The sequence below is a fragment of the Colius striatus genome, chromosome 1 (assembly GCF_028858725.1).
Source record: "Colius striatus isolate bColStr4 chromosome 1, bColStr4.1.hap1, whole genome shotgun sequence".
Taxonomy (NCBI): domain Eukaryota; kingdom Metazoa; phylum Chordata; class Aves; order Coliiformes; family Coliidae; genus Colius; species Colius striatus.
The window spans coordinates 153,899,218-153,913,062 of record NC_084759.1 but is presented as its reverse complement, the minus strand read 5'-3'; the positions used below and the strand labels follow the sequence as shown (position 1 = coordinate 153,913,062).

The 13,845-nt window shown below is 48.8% G+C and overlaps 1 protein-coding gene across 2 annotated transcripts in view; it reads right to left on the bottom strand.

Moving 5' to 3' along the window:
- SGSM3 (small G protein signaling modulator 3) overlaps positions 1-13,845 on the bottom strand; it is a 35,122-nt gene that overhangs the window by 16,328 nt on the left and 4,949 nt on the right. For both annotated transcript variants that reach the window (XM_062012972.1, XM_062012981.1), the window contains 6 exons: positions 6,648-6,731; positions 5,274-5,359; positions 4,040-4,106; positions 2,379-2,587; positions 2,118-2,225; positions 692-835 (listed from right to left, as the gene is read on the bottom strand). In XM_062012972.1, coding sequence (XP_061868956.1) covers positions 692-835; positions 2,118-2,225; positions 2,379-2,587; positions 4,040-4,106; positions 5,274-5,359; positions 6,648-6,654 — 621 coding nt within the window. In that variant the 5' untranslated portion in view covers positions 6,655-6,731. The remainder of the gene's footprint in view (positions 1-691; positions 836-2,117; positions 2,226-2,378; positions 2,588-4,039; positions 4,107-5,273; positions 5,360-6,647; positions 6,732-13,845) is intronic.

The window sequence follows — 13,845 nt, the reverse complement described above, 5'->3', positions numbered from 1 at the left end:
ACCTGGGAGTTCTGGTGGGCAGCAAACTAACCATGAGCCAGCAATGTGTCCTTGTGTACAAGAAGGCCAATGGCATTCCGGGGTGTATTATGAAGAGTGTGGCCAGCAGCTCGAGGGAGGTTCTGCTCCCCCTCTCCTCTTCCCTGGTGGGTCCTGTGTCCAGTTCTGGGCTCCCCAGCTGAAGAGGGACGGGGAACTGCTGGAGAGAGTCCAGCACAGGGCCACCAAGTTAATCAGGGGACTGGAGCATCTTTCTTACGTGGAAAGGCTGCAGGACCTGGGGCTGTTGAGCCTGGAGAAGACTGAGGGGGGATCTCATTAACACATATATTAACATTTAAAAGGTGTATGTCTAAGAGGACAGGGCAGCATTTTTTTCTGTTAGCTCCAGCAATGGGACTTGGGGTAATGGACAAAAGCTGGAACACAAGAAGTTGCACTGAAACACAAGCAAAACTCCTTTGCTGTTCAGGTGAGGGAGCCCTGGCCCAGGCAGGGTGTGGAGTCTCCTGCTCTGGAGGTTTCCAAACCCGCCTGCACACGTTCCTGTGTGATCTGATGTAGGTGAATCTACTTTAGCAGGGGGTTGGGCTGGATGATCTCTACAGGTCCCTTCCATTCCCCACCATTCTATGATAGCCATCACAGACAAAACGATCCCTATTGTAAAGGCACTCAGAAAGCAGGTTACCATGCCAGTGCCTTGGCAATATCCAATATCTGGGTAGAGCCAGGCAAGTCCCCGCAGTATCCTGCGCAGGCGCGGCACCCCGACGCTGTTCATGTTGGAGAAGCAGGCGTTGCTGGGCATCGTGCGGAGCAAGTCCTTTTCAATCTGAGAGACAGCCACAAGCGAGGACAGGGTCAGCTGGCAGCAGCTGAACAATTGCCTTCCTGCTCCCTGCACTTCCCCGTGGCCTCCTGCCTCAGGGAACTCTGCCTCCCTGCGCTCAGGTCCAAGTCCTTCGGCACCAAAGAAGATGGCCCCGTCCAATTACCTGGGGTCAGTTTAACAGCCTTCACTGACATAGGGGACAATGCCAGTGCAGACAATGACCTGGTGTCTCCCAAGAAATACTTGCCTAAACTCAGCCCCTAGCTTCCCCACTGAGAAAGCAGGCGCAGCGTTTGGGAATTTGAGCTGCTCTGGATTTCAAGCAAGGCTTCTCAACAAACCTGCCCCAGGAAGAACCCAACAACCTGGCCACATCTGTGACAGGGGACTTGGAGGTGAAAGGCCCACAGATCCCCTTTGGGCAGTGAATACCAGGATGTTTGCCGAGATCTAACTACAGCACTGTTTTCTAGCCTTCAAGCATGTGCTGGTTTTGGTTGGGATAAAGTTATTTTTCCTCTCAGTAGCTGTGTTTTGTATTTGTGATGAAAACAGTGCTGATAACACAGGGATGTTTTTGTTACCGCTAAGCAGCGCTTGCACAGAGTCAAGGCCTTTTCTGCTTCCCATCCCACTCCACCAGTGAGTGGGCTGGGCATGCACGAGGAGTTGGGAGAGAGTGTGGCCAGGATAGCTGACCAAAGAGATATTCCATGTCATATAGTGTCTTGCTCAGCATTTAAAGCTGAGACGTTTGGAGTGATGGAATTTGTCTTCCCGAGTCACTGTTACATGGGATGGAGACTTGCTGTCCTGGGGATGGCTGAGCACCTGCCTGCCCACGGGAAGTGGGGAATGAATTCATTGCTTTGTTTTGCTTATGTGCATGGATTTTGCTTTCATTATTAAACTGTCTTCATCTCAACCCATGAGTTTTTCGCTTTTCTGATTCTCTCCCGCATCCCAACACAGGAGTGTAAGTGTGTGGCTGTGTGGGGCTTAACTACCAGCTGGGGTTAGATCACAACAAGGTAGCATCAGCCCAAGCCCTTCCCTGCTGTCCTAGGAAGAAGGAGAGCTGCACAGTTGCTATTCCAACAGAACAGACGAGAAATAAGCCCAATAGGATTAAGCTACAGCAGGATTCAGCCACACATGTCCTCCCAACTGTCCCTGACGCAAGCGTTAGGCAGACACCCCTTCTTCCTCACAGGAAGGGCAGCAAACCTTGCCCTTCTCCCCACTCCCCTGTGCCTAGTCAGCATTAAGACATCTCTCCTACCTGTTTGGCAGCAATGGTTTCATCGTTAGAGCTGTTCTTCACAATATCCCGATATGACATCTCTGAATTCCTCTTCTTCTGCAAGGCTCCTGACAGGCGCATCCACAGCTGGGGGCACATGATGAGCAGAGATAAGAAGAGCCACTAAGACAGCAGCAGAGAGCCATAACCTGGCATCCTCTCATCCAAGAGAAAGTAGTGTGGCTCCACTGTCCTTTACTGCAGGCAGGAGAGCCTGCCTGGGACAGGCAGCCCCCTCACCTGCGGCCTCATGCTGTGTGGGATGCCGGCCAGCACCAGGGAGCGCAGCTTGTCTGAATGTGGGAGGGTGACCTCGATTTTGTCCCAGGTGAGGTCACCCACGTCATGGTTGTGTGTGAATTCCAGGTGAGCCTGCCACTTGAGCCTCTGCTGTGGCTCCTCCGTCAGCGGGATCCCCAGCAGCTTGCTGGAGTTTGGCTCAGCACCATCTGCCTCAGCAAAGGGAGGAGAGTGAAACAGAGACAAGTGAGGGAGGGAAGGGGAGAGGAAACTGATGTGAAGCAGGGTGGAGCAGTAAGGAAGGCCATCTGAAGGAAGCACAATAAAAAACCCGTGTCTTCCAGCCAGAGCTTGGAAAGGCAGAGCTTGATTTCTAACTGTCTTCTCCATGCAGCAAATTTTACAATCATAAGCGAAAGGCACTGGGCCTTTCAGAACTCAGAAGCTGTCGGCTGCCTCCAGCCTCTACTTATTCATGATTTAGAGCAGAGTATGGCTGGAATTAAACAAAGCCCCAGTAGCAGTCATCCTGCTGGGTTTTGTAAGGATCTGTAAATCAGGCTGACAAAAGCACAGCGAGACTCAGAGGTGGCAAGCAGGAGCTATATGCTCATACAAGTAATGAGGTGCAAAATGGTAACTTTGGGGATATTTAATCACAAAAAGCCCACCTTTAATAAAGGACTCTTCCAAATTCACAATGAGAGAGCACCTTAACCTGAGGCTGGCTTTCTAAAATAGACACTTCAGCACATGTTTGACGTAAGGCACATTGTCCTTCATCATATAACACATCCCAACAATACAGGCCAAATCTTTCTGCTGATTTTATAATGCACAAGTCTATCAAATGTTCTGGCTGAAGAAAAATTGCTGTGTCCCCTCCTCATCTCCAGGTCATTGCTTCAAAGAATTCTCTATTAGAACGGTTTGGGATGGAAGGGTCCTTAAAGATCACCTTGTTCCAGCGCCCCTGGCATGGGGGAGGGCTGACACCTTCCACTAGACCAGGTTGCTCCAAGCCCCATCCAACCTGTCCTTGAACACTTCCAAGGATGGGGCATCTACCACCTCTTTGGGCAAACTGTTCCTGTGCCTCACCACCTTCACAGGGAAGAACTTCTTCCTAATACCAAATTAAATCTATGACTCAAAGTACCTCAGGGCACACAGGCAAACTACTTCTGTCCTTGCTCTGTACTGCCTGAGCCCTGGAAGCATCCTCTCAGAGCACACAGAGCAAATTCCTACATCCCCTGCTCCTTTCTCTTCCTCTTTGCAAAGGCAGCCAACAGACGGCACGTGTTGTCGTGCCTGCCATCAGTGCTGACCGTGCTACTGAAAGTGACAGAGACCCCACTGTGAACTGGGAGAGCTGCCTTCCCCAGCAGGCTTCCTTCTAAATGGTAGTTTCCTCCTAACTTTTCTCTCTGTTACTTTAGCACAAACTTAAGGGGATGGAAATGATTCTGGTGCGTAGTCTATGCTCCAGACTCACACAAGGCCAGCACATCTAACGCACTTGATTACAAGGGTAGGACACAGGAAGATGAGACCTAGCACAGAATGGCTGCAAAACCACTCTGCCACACTTGGAAGTGTGGGAAGGGCTGGACACAGGACAGACACAGTGGAAGGAGGAGGGAAGGGACTGGCTTTACCTTCCTTATCAACCCGGAAACCAAATTCATCGTAGTGGAACTCTGGCTGCTCGATGCATTCTTCTTTCTGGAAGATGTGAGGAGGGAGAACAGACACTGTCACCAGTTTAGCACTGAAGAACTGATCAGAGACATGTGGATATTGCCCCACCTCACCACTGTGTCCTTTTATTTTCCGTGCCTCCTACCACAGTTGCCATCTGGGGAGTTGTTGTGTGTCATTCCCACTTTTGACTTCCCCACAGAAGCTGTGAAGCCCTGCCTTCACATTTTCCCAGCAATCCCTTTTCCAGCAGGGCTTGAACACAGCATTGTATCAAGACCAGAACTTTCCATCAGGAGGGGCATGCAGCCCTCTTCATGGACTGAAGAATCCATATTCATCAGCTAAAGTGGTCTCTGCTGTCTGCATCTCTAATACGCAGCAGTCCTCTGTCACCTCTGCACACACACTGCAAATTCAGCTCCCTGCATTGCTCCATCTCCTGCCCCATGCTTTTGGGTTTTCTCTGAAAGACAGCAGGCAAAACTGGGGATTTGCACTTGAACTCAAAACATAAGCCAAAGGAAATTCAGGCCCATGAACCAAATCCCAACTTTCCTCATCTGTGCTCGCATTGAGTGATACACACTGGAGGTCACAACCACGGTTTTTTAAGGAGCGAAAACCTACAGATGCCTCTCTCCTTTCCTGCAAGGGCCCATCTGCTCCTCCTGTGGGGTCTCTTGAGAGCATTGCATCCAGGCAGCAGTCAAGAAGCGTGCTTCTAGCATAGCCCCACACTGAGCTTTAATCTGCTTCACTGGGCTCAGCTACCTTCAGCAAATACTGTGGCTAAGTGACGAAATTCCACGGCTGCTCCCTTCCTTCCTGCTCTGCCCACTGGTGACAAGTCTTGAGGCTAGCACTTCCTGCCATGCACAAGCCATCCAGAGTAGCCTGATGGTGACAGAGACTCCCTGAGGGTGTCAACATTTTTGAAGTGAAGCAACAGTTGCAAAAGAGCAGTGCAATACTTCACACAAGTTTCTTTGCGCTCTGCAAGATCCTCTTGCAAGAGCTAGGATGCAGCCACAAAACCCATGAGGTTTAAGCAGCAAACAAGGGTCCACAACCAAACCACCAGAGGAAAAGTGGTTTTCCTTGCAGCTTTGAGAGACCACCAGAAATCCCCAGAGTCCCTCCCCTTTTGTGCAGAGCCCGAGAACATCACCTCCCTGCCCCACACCGTACCTGTGTGTATTTTGCCAGGATCTCCTGAGGCCAAATGCTGGGAGTGAGTGCTGAGAAGGGACCCCCAGCACAGGGAGTGTGATGGCCTGAAGAGAAAGAGATCAACATACAGCACTGAAAACCTGGAAGCACTCCTTTGGAAGACAGACACTTAACACAGACTGTTCCAGCAAAGGAAGGACTCACTCAGTAGTTTGTCACTATTGCTACTCTAGGTGTTGAGACAGGTCCAGCTTCTCCAAGGAAGCGAGTCATTTCAGGTGGTTTTGCCCTGTTACTGTGCAAAGGAAGCCGAAAGGCCAAATGCAGTTCCCTCTAAGGGATTTTTAGGGAAGAGAAATAGTTCCATGGCATCATGTGATCTTTCTTCTACTTGGAAGAGATGTGCAGTCAATGCCAAGTCAGAGGAACCATTACCAAAAAAAGAATTCTTATGGAGAAGTAAATGCCTCCTACAGAGACATCGACCTGAGCACCAGCACCACTCCAGAGTTCCCCAAAACTCTGTCACCCAGACACCAAAACGGGAAATCAGAGCCCTCAGCAAGATGCTCCCTTTGCTGCAGAAAATCTGGGACACTTCTCCCTCTCCCCGTAAGGCTGCCAGACTGTGAATAAAGGGCTGCAACAACTCAAGTATGCACATCACCCATGGCCTTCTGTGTTCAAGGTAAGCACCTTCACAGTCTCAGGCAGTGTGCCACTACACAGTTCCCTTTGTAATAACAGCAGATGTCAAGTTCTGCACTTGAAGTAGATGACGATGTCCCAGGCTTTCTGCTGTGCACACCAGCAACACAAAGGTCTACTTGGCTTTGAAGTATAGTCTCCCTCAGGCTTATATGCCCTGAAATAACCAGCTGGACTGGGAAGGAAGGTGTACACAAAATGTGGGGTGGGAGAGTGGGGCACTGTAAGAGTGATGTGCTAGAAGAGACCTAGTTTCAGCAAAGCTTCTATCTCAGTAGCCCACAGTCAAATTCCAGTAACTCTTCATCCTTCTGCCTGCCCCAGAACTACCATTTTACAATAAAAATCTCTCTGATCATAAGCAAGGTACTTACTTTGGGGCAAGTCTTGGGAGAAGAACAGATTCGAGCAAACTGTGTGAAAAATGGGGAAGGCAGACTACATTTCAACCTCCTTCTTCCCCTGTGGAAGCAGCTTCTGCAGGCTTCAGAACAGGGTAAGAGAAGGAACTGAGCTCACTCTGAGTGAAAAGACAGCTGGGTCACAAAGAGTAGGGCGGTCTTTTCTTCCACAATTTGACCAGACAGAATGTTAACGTGAAGAATGGCTCTCAGTACCTTTATATCACTAAGTTGCAGCTGAAGAAATAACAAGGATGTACTGTGCCCGTTTTTGTCTGCTCACCTGACATCGCGCTAGGTAAGGCTGAGTAGCAGAGGCTGCCAGCAGGTCCAGAAATGCTGTTGTCAGAGGTGAGAGGTCACTACCCTGTTATTAAAAAAGAAAGAAACCAAAAATTCATTAAAAAAAATTACAACAGGAGAATCCAGTTGGCATCTGAGAACACGGTAGAGGACGGACAGACCCCTCACGCACAACTGACCTGTAGGAAATCTACATCCCTTCGTATTTTAAGTTCCCAATAGGAAAAATAAATACCAGAGAGTGGAATTTCATAGAATCACAGAATGGTAGGGGTTGGAAGGGACCTTCAGAGATCATCCAGTCCAACACTCCCTACAGAAGCAGGTTCACCTAGATCAGGTGGCATAGGAGCGTGTCCAGGCGGGTCTTGAAGACCTCCAAGGAAGGAGCCTCCACACCCTCCCTGGGCAGCCTGTTCTACTGCTCCATCACCTTCACAGTGAAATAGTTTTTTCTTATGTTTCCTCTTGGTTTTACACCTGCCCATTAGCTAGAAAGAGCACACTGTCATTTACCAAATCCCTTGTGACAGTAACAGCATTGCTAATCAAAAAAATGTCAAAACCCAAGTCAACTTCTGTCGCCTTTTCCATCACGTACTGAGAGTCCTGTAATGATGAGCACTGGAAACACACACCATACGTCACCACCCTCTGAATACACTGCCCATGGAGGAGGGACTGAAGCAGAGAAAAGGGTATAAGGGGGTATTAATTAGATGCCATAAGCCTGAATGAGATTTTAGGGGTAGCAGCAGCACAAGAGCAAAGTGTGCTAATTAGGCTGTGGAATACAGCTTCCTGAAGAGAGCAGGGAAAGCTTCTGACAAGGAGTTTCTGTGATGGATTGAGTGATGGATAATGTGCAACCAAGCACCTCTGCAATGAGCCAGGAGCCAGGTTCCTCTAAACTAAACCTGGTGATGGAGCTCAGATGATGAAATAGCCCACATAGCTCCCCCCCTTACTTCCCTGATCCCAATTCACAGTAGATTCTTATAGAGGTTTTCCAGGACGACAATAGAATAGTTCAGTCATCAGAGATAGATATTTTTGACCTTACAACACTGTGTGGGAGATAGCAAGAGCCACCTCCACCCAAGCAGATAAAGCCAGTGCTGGGATATATCAGTCACTTACATTTATTTGGGAAAGAACCTGGGAGAAACTAGTATTTGCACAATGGGTTTTCCAGTTTCCCCTTTCCAGTAAAACTACTTATGACTGCAAACCACTAAAAGAAGGAACCCCAGGGATTCATCCATCAGGTCCCGAGCTGTTTATAGTGCTCAGCAGTACAAGGTTATATTGCCACTCCTGCCTTTGCATCTCAGTAAGCTTTCCAGCAAGCACTCACAGCCTAGAAGTGGCTTGTTACACTACTCCAAGATAAGCAGCTATGAAACACTGCAAAAGCATTACAAAATATCTGTGTCTGAGAGCAGAAGTGATAAGGCTGCTTCTTCTCAAACTTAAACAGTTCTCTGCATGAGAAAAGCCAGCATGGATGAACAGACTGATCTTCTGACACCACCTCTCAGGGCAAAAAGGAAAACCATCAAAACCCAAGGAGTTCAGCTTTTGTTTCTGAGAAGTAATGTTGTCTATATGGTGGCCAGTCACTTACCCACAAGTTCTGTAAATGTCTTTCTATCCTTCCCATCAGTCTAGCCCTACTTCTCTCAGCATTAACTTTTCCCTCAGTGGCTGAAGGTGTAACAAGAATTACACAATGAGCACCTGCAAGCTCCTTTTTTACGTGGGAAAGCACAGGGCATCCACACCAAGCTGGTAAATCTGCTGGCGATACTTATTCCCCTTGAAATGTCACTGTGAATGTATTTTGATGCCTTTTTTTCCCCAGGCTTATTGTTGCCCTACTATTCCAACTGCTCTGTTCTCCAGCCTGCAATATGTCCTCCTTCCCTGCCTTCTCTCAGCCCAGTTAACTCTGTTTAAAATGACTTTTATTAGAAATGCAGTCACTGCTTTAGCCAGGTGCTCTGTCTGCCGTGCTTCTCGCTAATTATGCTCTGAATCCAGTTGCCTTGGGCATGATTCACCTTAATCTCATGCACAGTCACTGCCCAACCAACCTGGTATGAAGGAGCGGGGCCAGTGTGTTGGGCATGGAGATGAGAAGATATCATAGAATCACAGAATGGTAGGGGTTGGAAGGAACCTTCAGAGATCATCTAGTCCAACCCCCTTGCAGAAGCAGGGTCACCTAGATCAGGTCGCATAGGAATGTGTCCAGGCAGGTCCTGAAGACCTCCAAGGAAGGAGACTCCACAACCCCTCTGGGCAGCCTGTGCCAGTGCTCCAGCACCCTCAGTGCCTAGGAAGCAGGGCAGAAGAGTGCTGAGGCTAAAAAAGTCCCTCCTTTTCCCAGGACAGGTGCAGCATAGAGGAACACCTTCCCTTGTCCACATCACCAAAGCTGGCCTCTGTCTTGCTGGAGATCACTCCCCTCCCCTCCCTGCCATTACAGCACTGAACTTGGTGGGCAGGTTTTTCCTGCCCCTGGTTCCTATAGAAACCTTCCTGCAAGCACCCATTTGAGTGAGCAGCAGCAGCTCACCTTGCTGCTGGCACTGGAGCGTTCAGAAGGACAGAGGCAAGGAGTGTGGATCACGCCAGGAGAAGGCTCCTGCTGTCGCACAAGGAGGTGATGTGCTGGGACTGTTCATGCAGCCAGGTGACTTGGTCCAAGAGAAAGTGCTGAGGCCAGCCCCATAGGTCTCCATCACCCTGCTTTCTCCCCACTCCCTCTCTGCCTCCAGTAAAGCATCACAGGAACTGGTGGGAAAGTTCCTTGACACAGCCAGGCACCACCCAGTGCAAGCCAGGAGGAGGATTATAGAATCATTTTGTTTGGAAAAGACCTTCAAGATCAAGTCCAACCACTGCCCTCACACTGCCAAGTCCAACAATAAACCACGTCTCTCAGCACCTCAGCTACGTGGCTTTTAAGTACCTCTAGGGATGGGGACTCCACATCCTCCCTGGGCAGCCTGGGCCAGTTTCTGACAACCCTCTCAGTGATAAAGTTCTTCCTAATCTCAAACATAACACCCTCATGGTGCAACTTGAGCCCATTCCCCCTTGTCCTATCACTCCTTACTTGGGAGAAGACTGACCCCCACCTCACCACAATGTCCTTTCAGGTAGCTGTAGAGAGGGATCATGTCTCCCCTTAGCCTCCACTTCTCCAGGCTAAACAACTCCAGGATGATAACTGACGTATGGGATCGACACAGGAAGTTTCCTTTGACTGAGGGACATAAAGCTAAAGCAACTCTGCAGTTGCCATGTGGTCATGGTTGGCTATGTCCTTTTTAGGAATGACAGGCCAACAGGGTGAGGTGGTGGAGTTGCTCTTTATGTGAGAGAGCAGTTGGAATGTACTGAATTCTGTCCAGGTTAGGATGAGGGGCAAGTTGAGAGTTTGTGGGTCAGAATTAAGGGGCAGGCTAGCATGGGTGACACTGTTGTGGGTGCCTATCATAGACCATCTGATCAGGACGGGGAGGTTGATGAGGCCTTTTACAGGCAGCTGGGAGCAGCCTCAACATCACAGGCCCTGGTTCTCATGGGGGATCATAACTACCCAGACAGCCACTGGAACACCCACACAGCTAGTCACTTCCAGTCCAGGAGGTTCCTTCCGTGCATCGATGCAACTGGTGGCTGTGTCAACTAGGAGAGGAGCACTACTGGACCTTGTACCCATGAACAAGAAGGGTCTGGTTGAAGTGGTGAAGGTTGAGGGCAGCCTTAGCTGCAGCGACCATGAGATGGTGGAGTTCAGGATCTTATGTGGTTGGAACAGGATACCAAGCAGGATCACAACCCTGGACTTTAGCAGGGCCAACTTTGGCCTTTTCAAGCAATTGCTAGGGGACATCCCATGGAACAGGGTACTAGAAGGTAAAGGGGCTCAAGATAGCTGGTCTGTATTCACTTTTTCCAGGCTCAGGATCTGAGCATCCCAGTGGGTGTGAAATCAAGCAAGGGAGCCAGGAGACCTGCATGGTTAAACAGGGGACTGCTGGGCAAACTCAAGTGGAAGACAAGAGTCTATAGATCGTGGAAGGAAGGGATGACCGCTTGGGATGAATATAAGACTGTTGTGAGAGGATGTAGGGAGGCAACTAGGAAAGCTAAAGCCTCGTTGGAGGTGTGCCTTGCAAGGGAGATCAAGGACAAGAAGAAGGGCTTCTTCAAATACAATGCAGATAAAACTAACACTAGAGGCAACTAAGGCCCACTGTTGAATGAGGTGGCTGCCCTGGTGACAGAGGATATAGAGAAGGCAGAGTTACTGAATGCCTTCTTTGCCTCTGTCTGTACTGCTGGAGACTGTCCTCAGGAGCCTCAGACTCCAGAGGAAGTCAGGTTAAAGGAGGAGTTGTGTTTGGCTGATGAGGGCTGGGTTAAAGATCGGTTGAGCAGTGTGGATGTACATAAATCCATGGGCCCCAATGGGATGCACCTGCGGGTGCTGAGGGAGCTGGCAGGAGTCATTGCTAAACCACTCTCCATCATCTTCAGTAAGTCGTGGAGAACAGGAGAGGTGCCTGAGGACTGGAGGAAAGCAAATGTCACTCCAGTCTTCAAAAAGGGCAAAAAGGAGGAGCCGGGTAACTGCAGATCATTCAGCCTCACCTCCATCCCTGGAAAGGTGATGAATGATTTATCCTGGGTGCTGTCTCCAGGCATTCAAAGGACAAGAGGGTCATCAGGAGCAGTCAACATGGTTTTACCAAGGGGAAGTCATGTTTGACCAACCTGATAGCCTTTTATGAAGACATAACCAGGTGGATGGATGGTGGCAGTGCAGTGGATGTGGTTTATCTCGATTTCAGTAAAACATCTGACACCATCTCCCACGGCATCCTCGCAGCAAAACTGAGACAGTGTGGGCTGGATGATCAAGTAGTGAGGTAATCCACTTCTCAGTGATGTCCAGTGATAGGACAAAGGGCACAAGGTGGAACATAAGAGGTTCCAAAGAAACATAAGGAAAAACTTCTCACTGTGAGGGTGACAGAGCACTGGAAGGGGCTGCCCAGATGGGTTGTGGAGTCTCCTTCTCTGGGGCCATTCAAAACCCACCTAGATGAGTTCCTGTGTGACCTACTCTAGGTGGTCCTGCTCTGGGGGATTGGACTAGATGATCTTTTGAGGTCCCTTCCAACCCTCAAGATTCTATGACTCTGTGAACTCCCAACAATCCTAGCCCCAAGACAGCACAGAACAAAAGAGGCTCATGTGAAACTGTATGCATGGAATTGCTGCAGTCACCTTCGCTGTGCTATTTACACAGTACACACTTCTGAAAATGAGCAACAGTTAAAAAGTACAAAGGAAAAAACACATCAGATCCAACCAACGTTAACAGCAACTCCCAAACCCTCAGAACTCTAAAATTAAACCCAGTTTTCACCTGTGCATTAAGCAGCATCTCTCACATCTGAAGGCAATTTAAGTTTCCTATATGAAGTGATTCTGGTCACACAGGATGTAGCCTTCACACTTTGAAAGAAACGTATCTTTGGTTCAAAAGCAAACACTACCTGTTTTGGGCAGCTTTACTTTTTGAGTTTGGACTCTAAACCAAACCACACCGCTGTTGGTTCCAGCCTGTTGGTAGACAGCTAGAGTGACAGTGCATGAACCTGAAAAAGAAGGCTGCAAAGGGAAGCACGCAGGCAGCATCGGGTACAGCTACTTGAAGCACTCCAGCTGCAACAGCTTTGTCAGAGTTGCAAACACAGACTGTGCAGGATCATATTCAATTAGTTTCTTTTTCCAGTGTAGGTGTCCTTTAGAAACTGGTGTTTGCAAAAGAGACCTGCAAATTAACTTCCACTTGGCAATATCAAGCCTACTCTGGACACGCTTCCCATTCCACGCAGCTGGGACATAAGAGATTTCAATTACCTGGCTTCATGCAAACCCCAGATAACAATCTCCCGCTGCCCGTGTTTTACTTGCTTGGCCTCTTTTGCCACGTGATCCCCACTTAAGCCTGCTGCGGTAGTGCCTGGATGAGCTAGGCGTAAAATGACCTTGTCTAAAGCCTTTCAGAAGGATCTTTATTTTGGGACAGAAATGTTCTTTCCTTGCTGATTAAAAAAACCCAAAAGTATGCAACAAAAAGCAACATACCTCTAGGAGACAGACTGTGAGGGTGATGATGAATGTTTTACAAAGCAGTGCTTCTGTATGCTGAAAACATGATCACCAGTAATGATGAGGGAGCCATCAGCAAACATCAGCTGAAGGACCAGAACAAGCACAACAATCCTTTCTAGAATGACTTTCATCCACTGTCATGAGAACAGCGTATACCATACTTCCTCTGACAGCAAGCTAGCATGGGGAAAACCTCTGCTGTCCATTATGCTTAATTTGAACATGAAGCCACGTTGCACGCGGTAAATCCCACTGCCACCTCTGGACTGGCAGCTGGTTCCCACTGCCCTCTGTACCCCTCCTTTGTTAAACAAAAAAGTGTTTTGGGAGAGGAAAGTGACAGTAGAAACACAGTACTCATCCAGAGACCACACACTTAGGTGAAGTTCTAGAAGCCTCTTCCAGCTCAGCTTTTAAAATCCCACATAGATTGTATCGAACGTAACACAGACCAAGGCTTCCTCTCTCGGATTTCGGACAAAATGCAGGCCCTGCACTGATTTGGGCAGTTAATCTCTCTCCTCATGTATCTGGAAAGCTTTTTCTTTTCCTAACTAAAATCCTGATTTGCCCAATGAAACGTGCATGAAATGTTCTCAGCAGGAAGCCCTTCACCTTCCCTTCCCCCATGGGTTTCTCCCTCAGGTCAGGCAAAGGCATATCCCGGAGCTGCAAATGCCATCAGTCCCACAAGTCAATATTTGCTTTGCACGTATACAGTCAGAGGAAAACTCCAGCTTCACAAACAAGCAGGTAAGTGAACAAAGCACAGCCACACACCTGACCAAGGGGCGGACAAAATGCAGATAATTTCTGCCCCTCATGCCCTTACACCTTGCGTTTTTGTGATGCAGAATCCCACACAAGACACCAACGCACACTAATTTCTGGTTAAGGAATCAACATGGTGTTGGTGAACCTGGGTCATCCAAGGAACTATCTGATTAAGGCTGACAAACCACAACCAGCCTCACGTT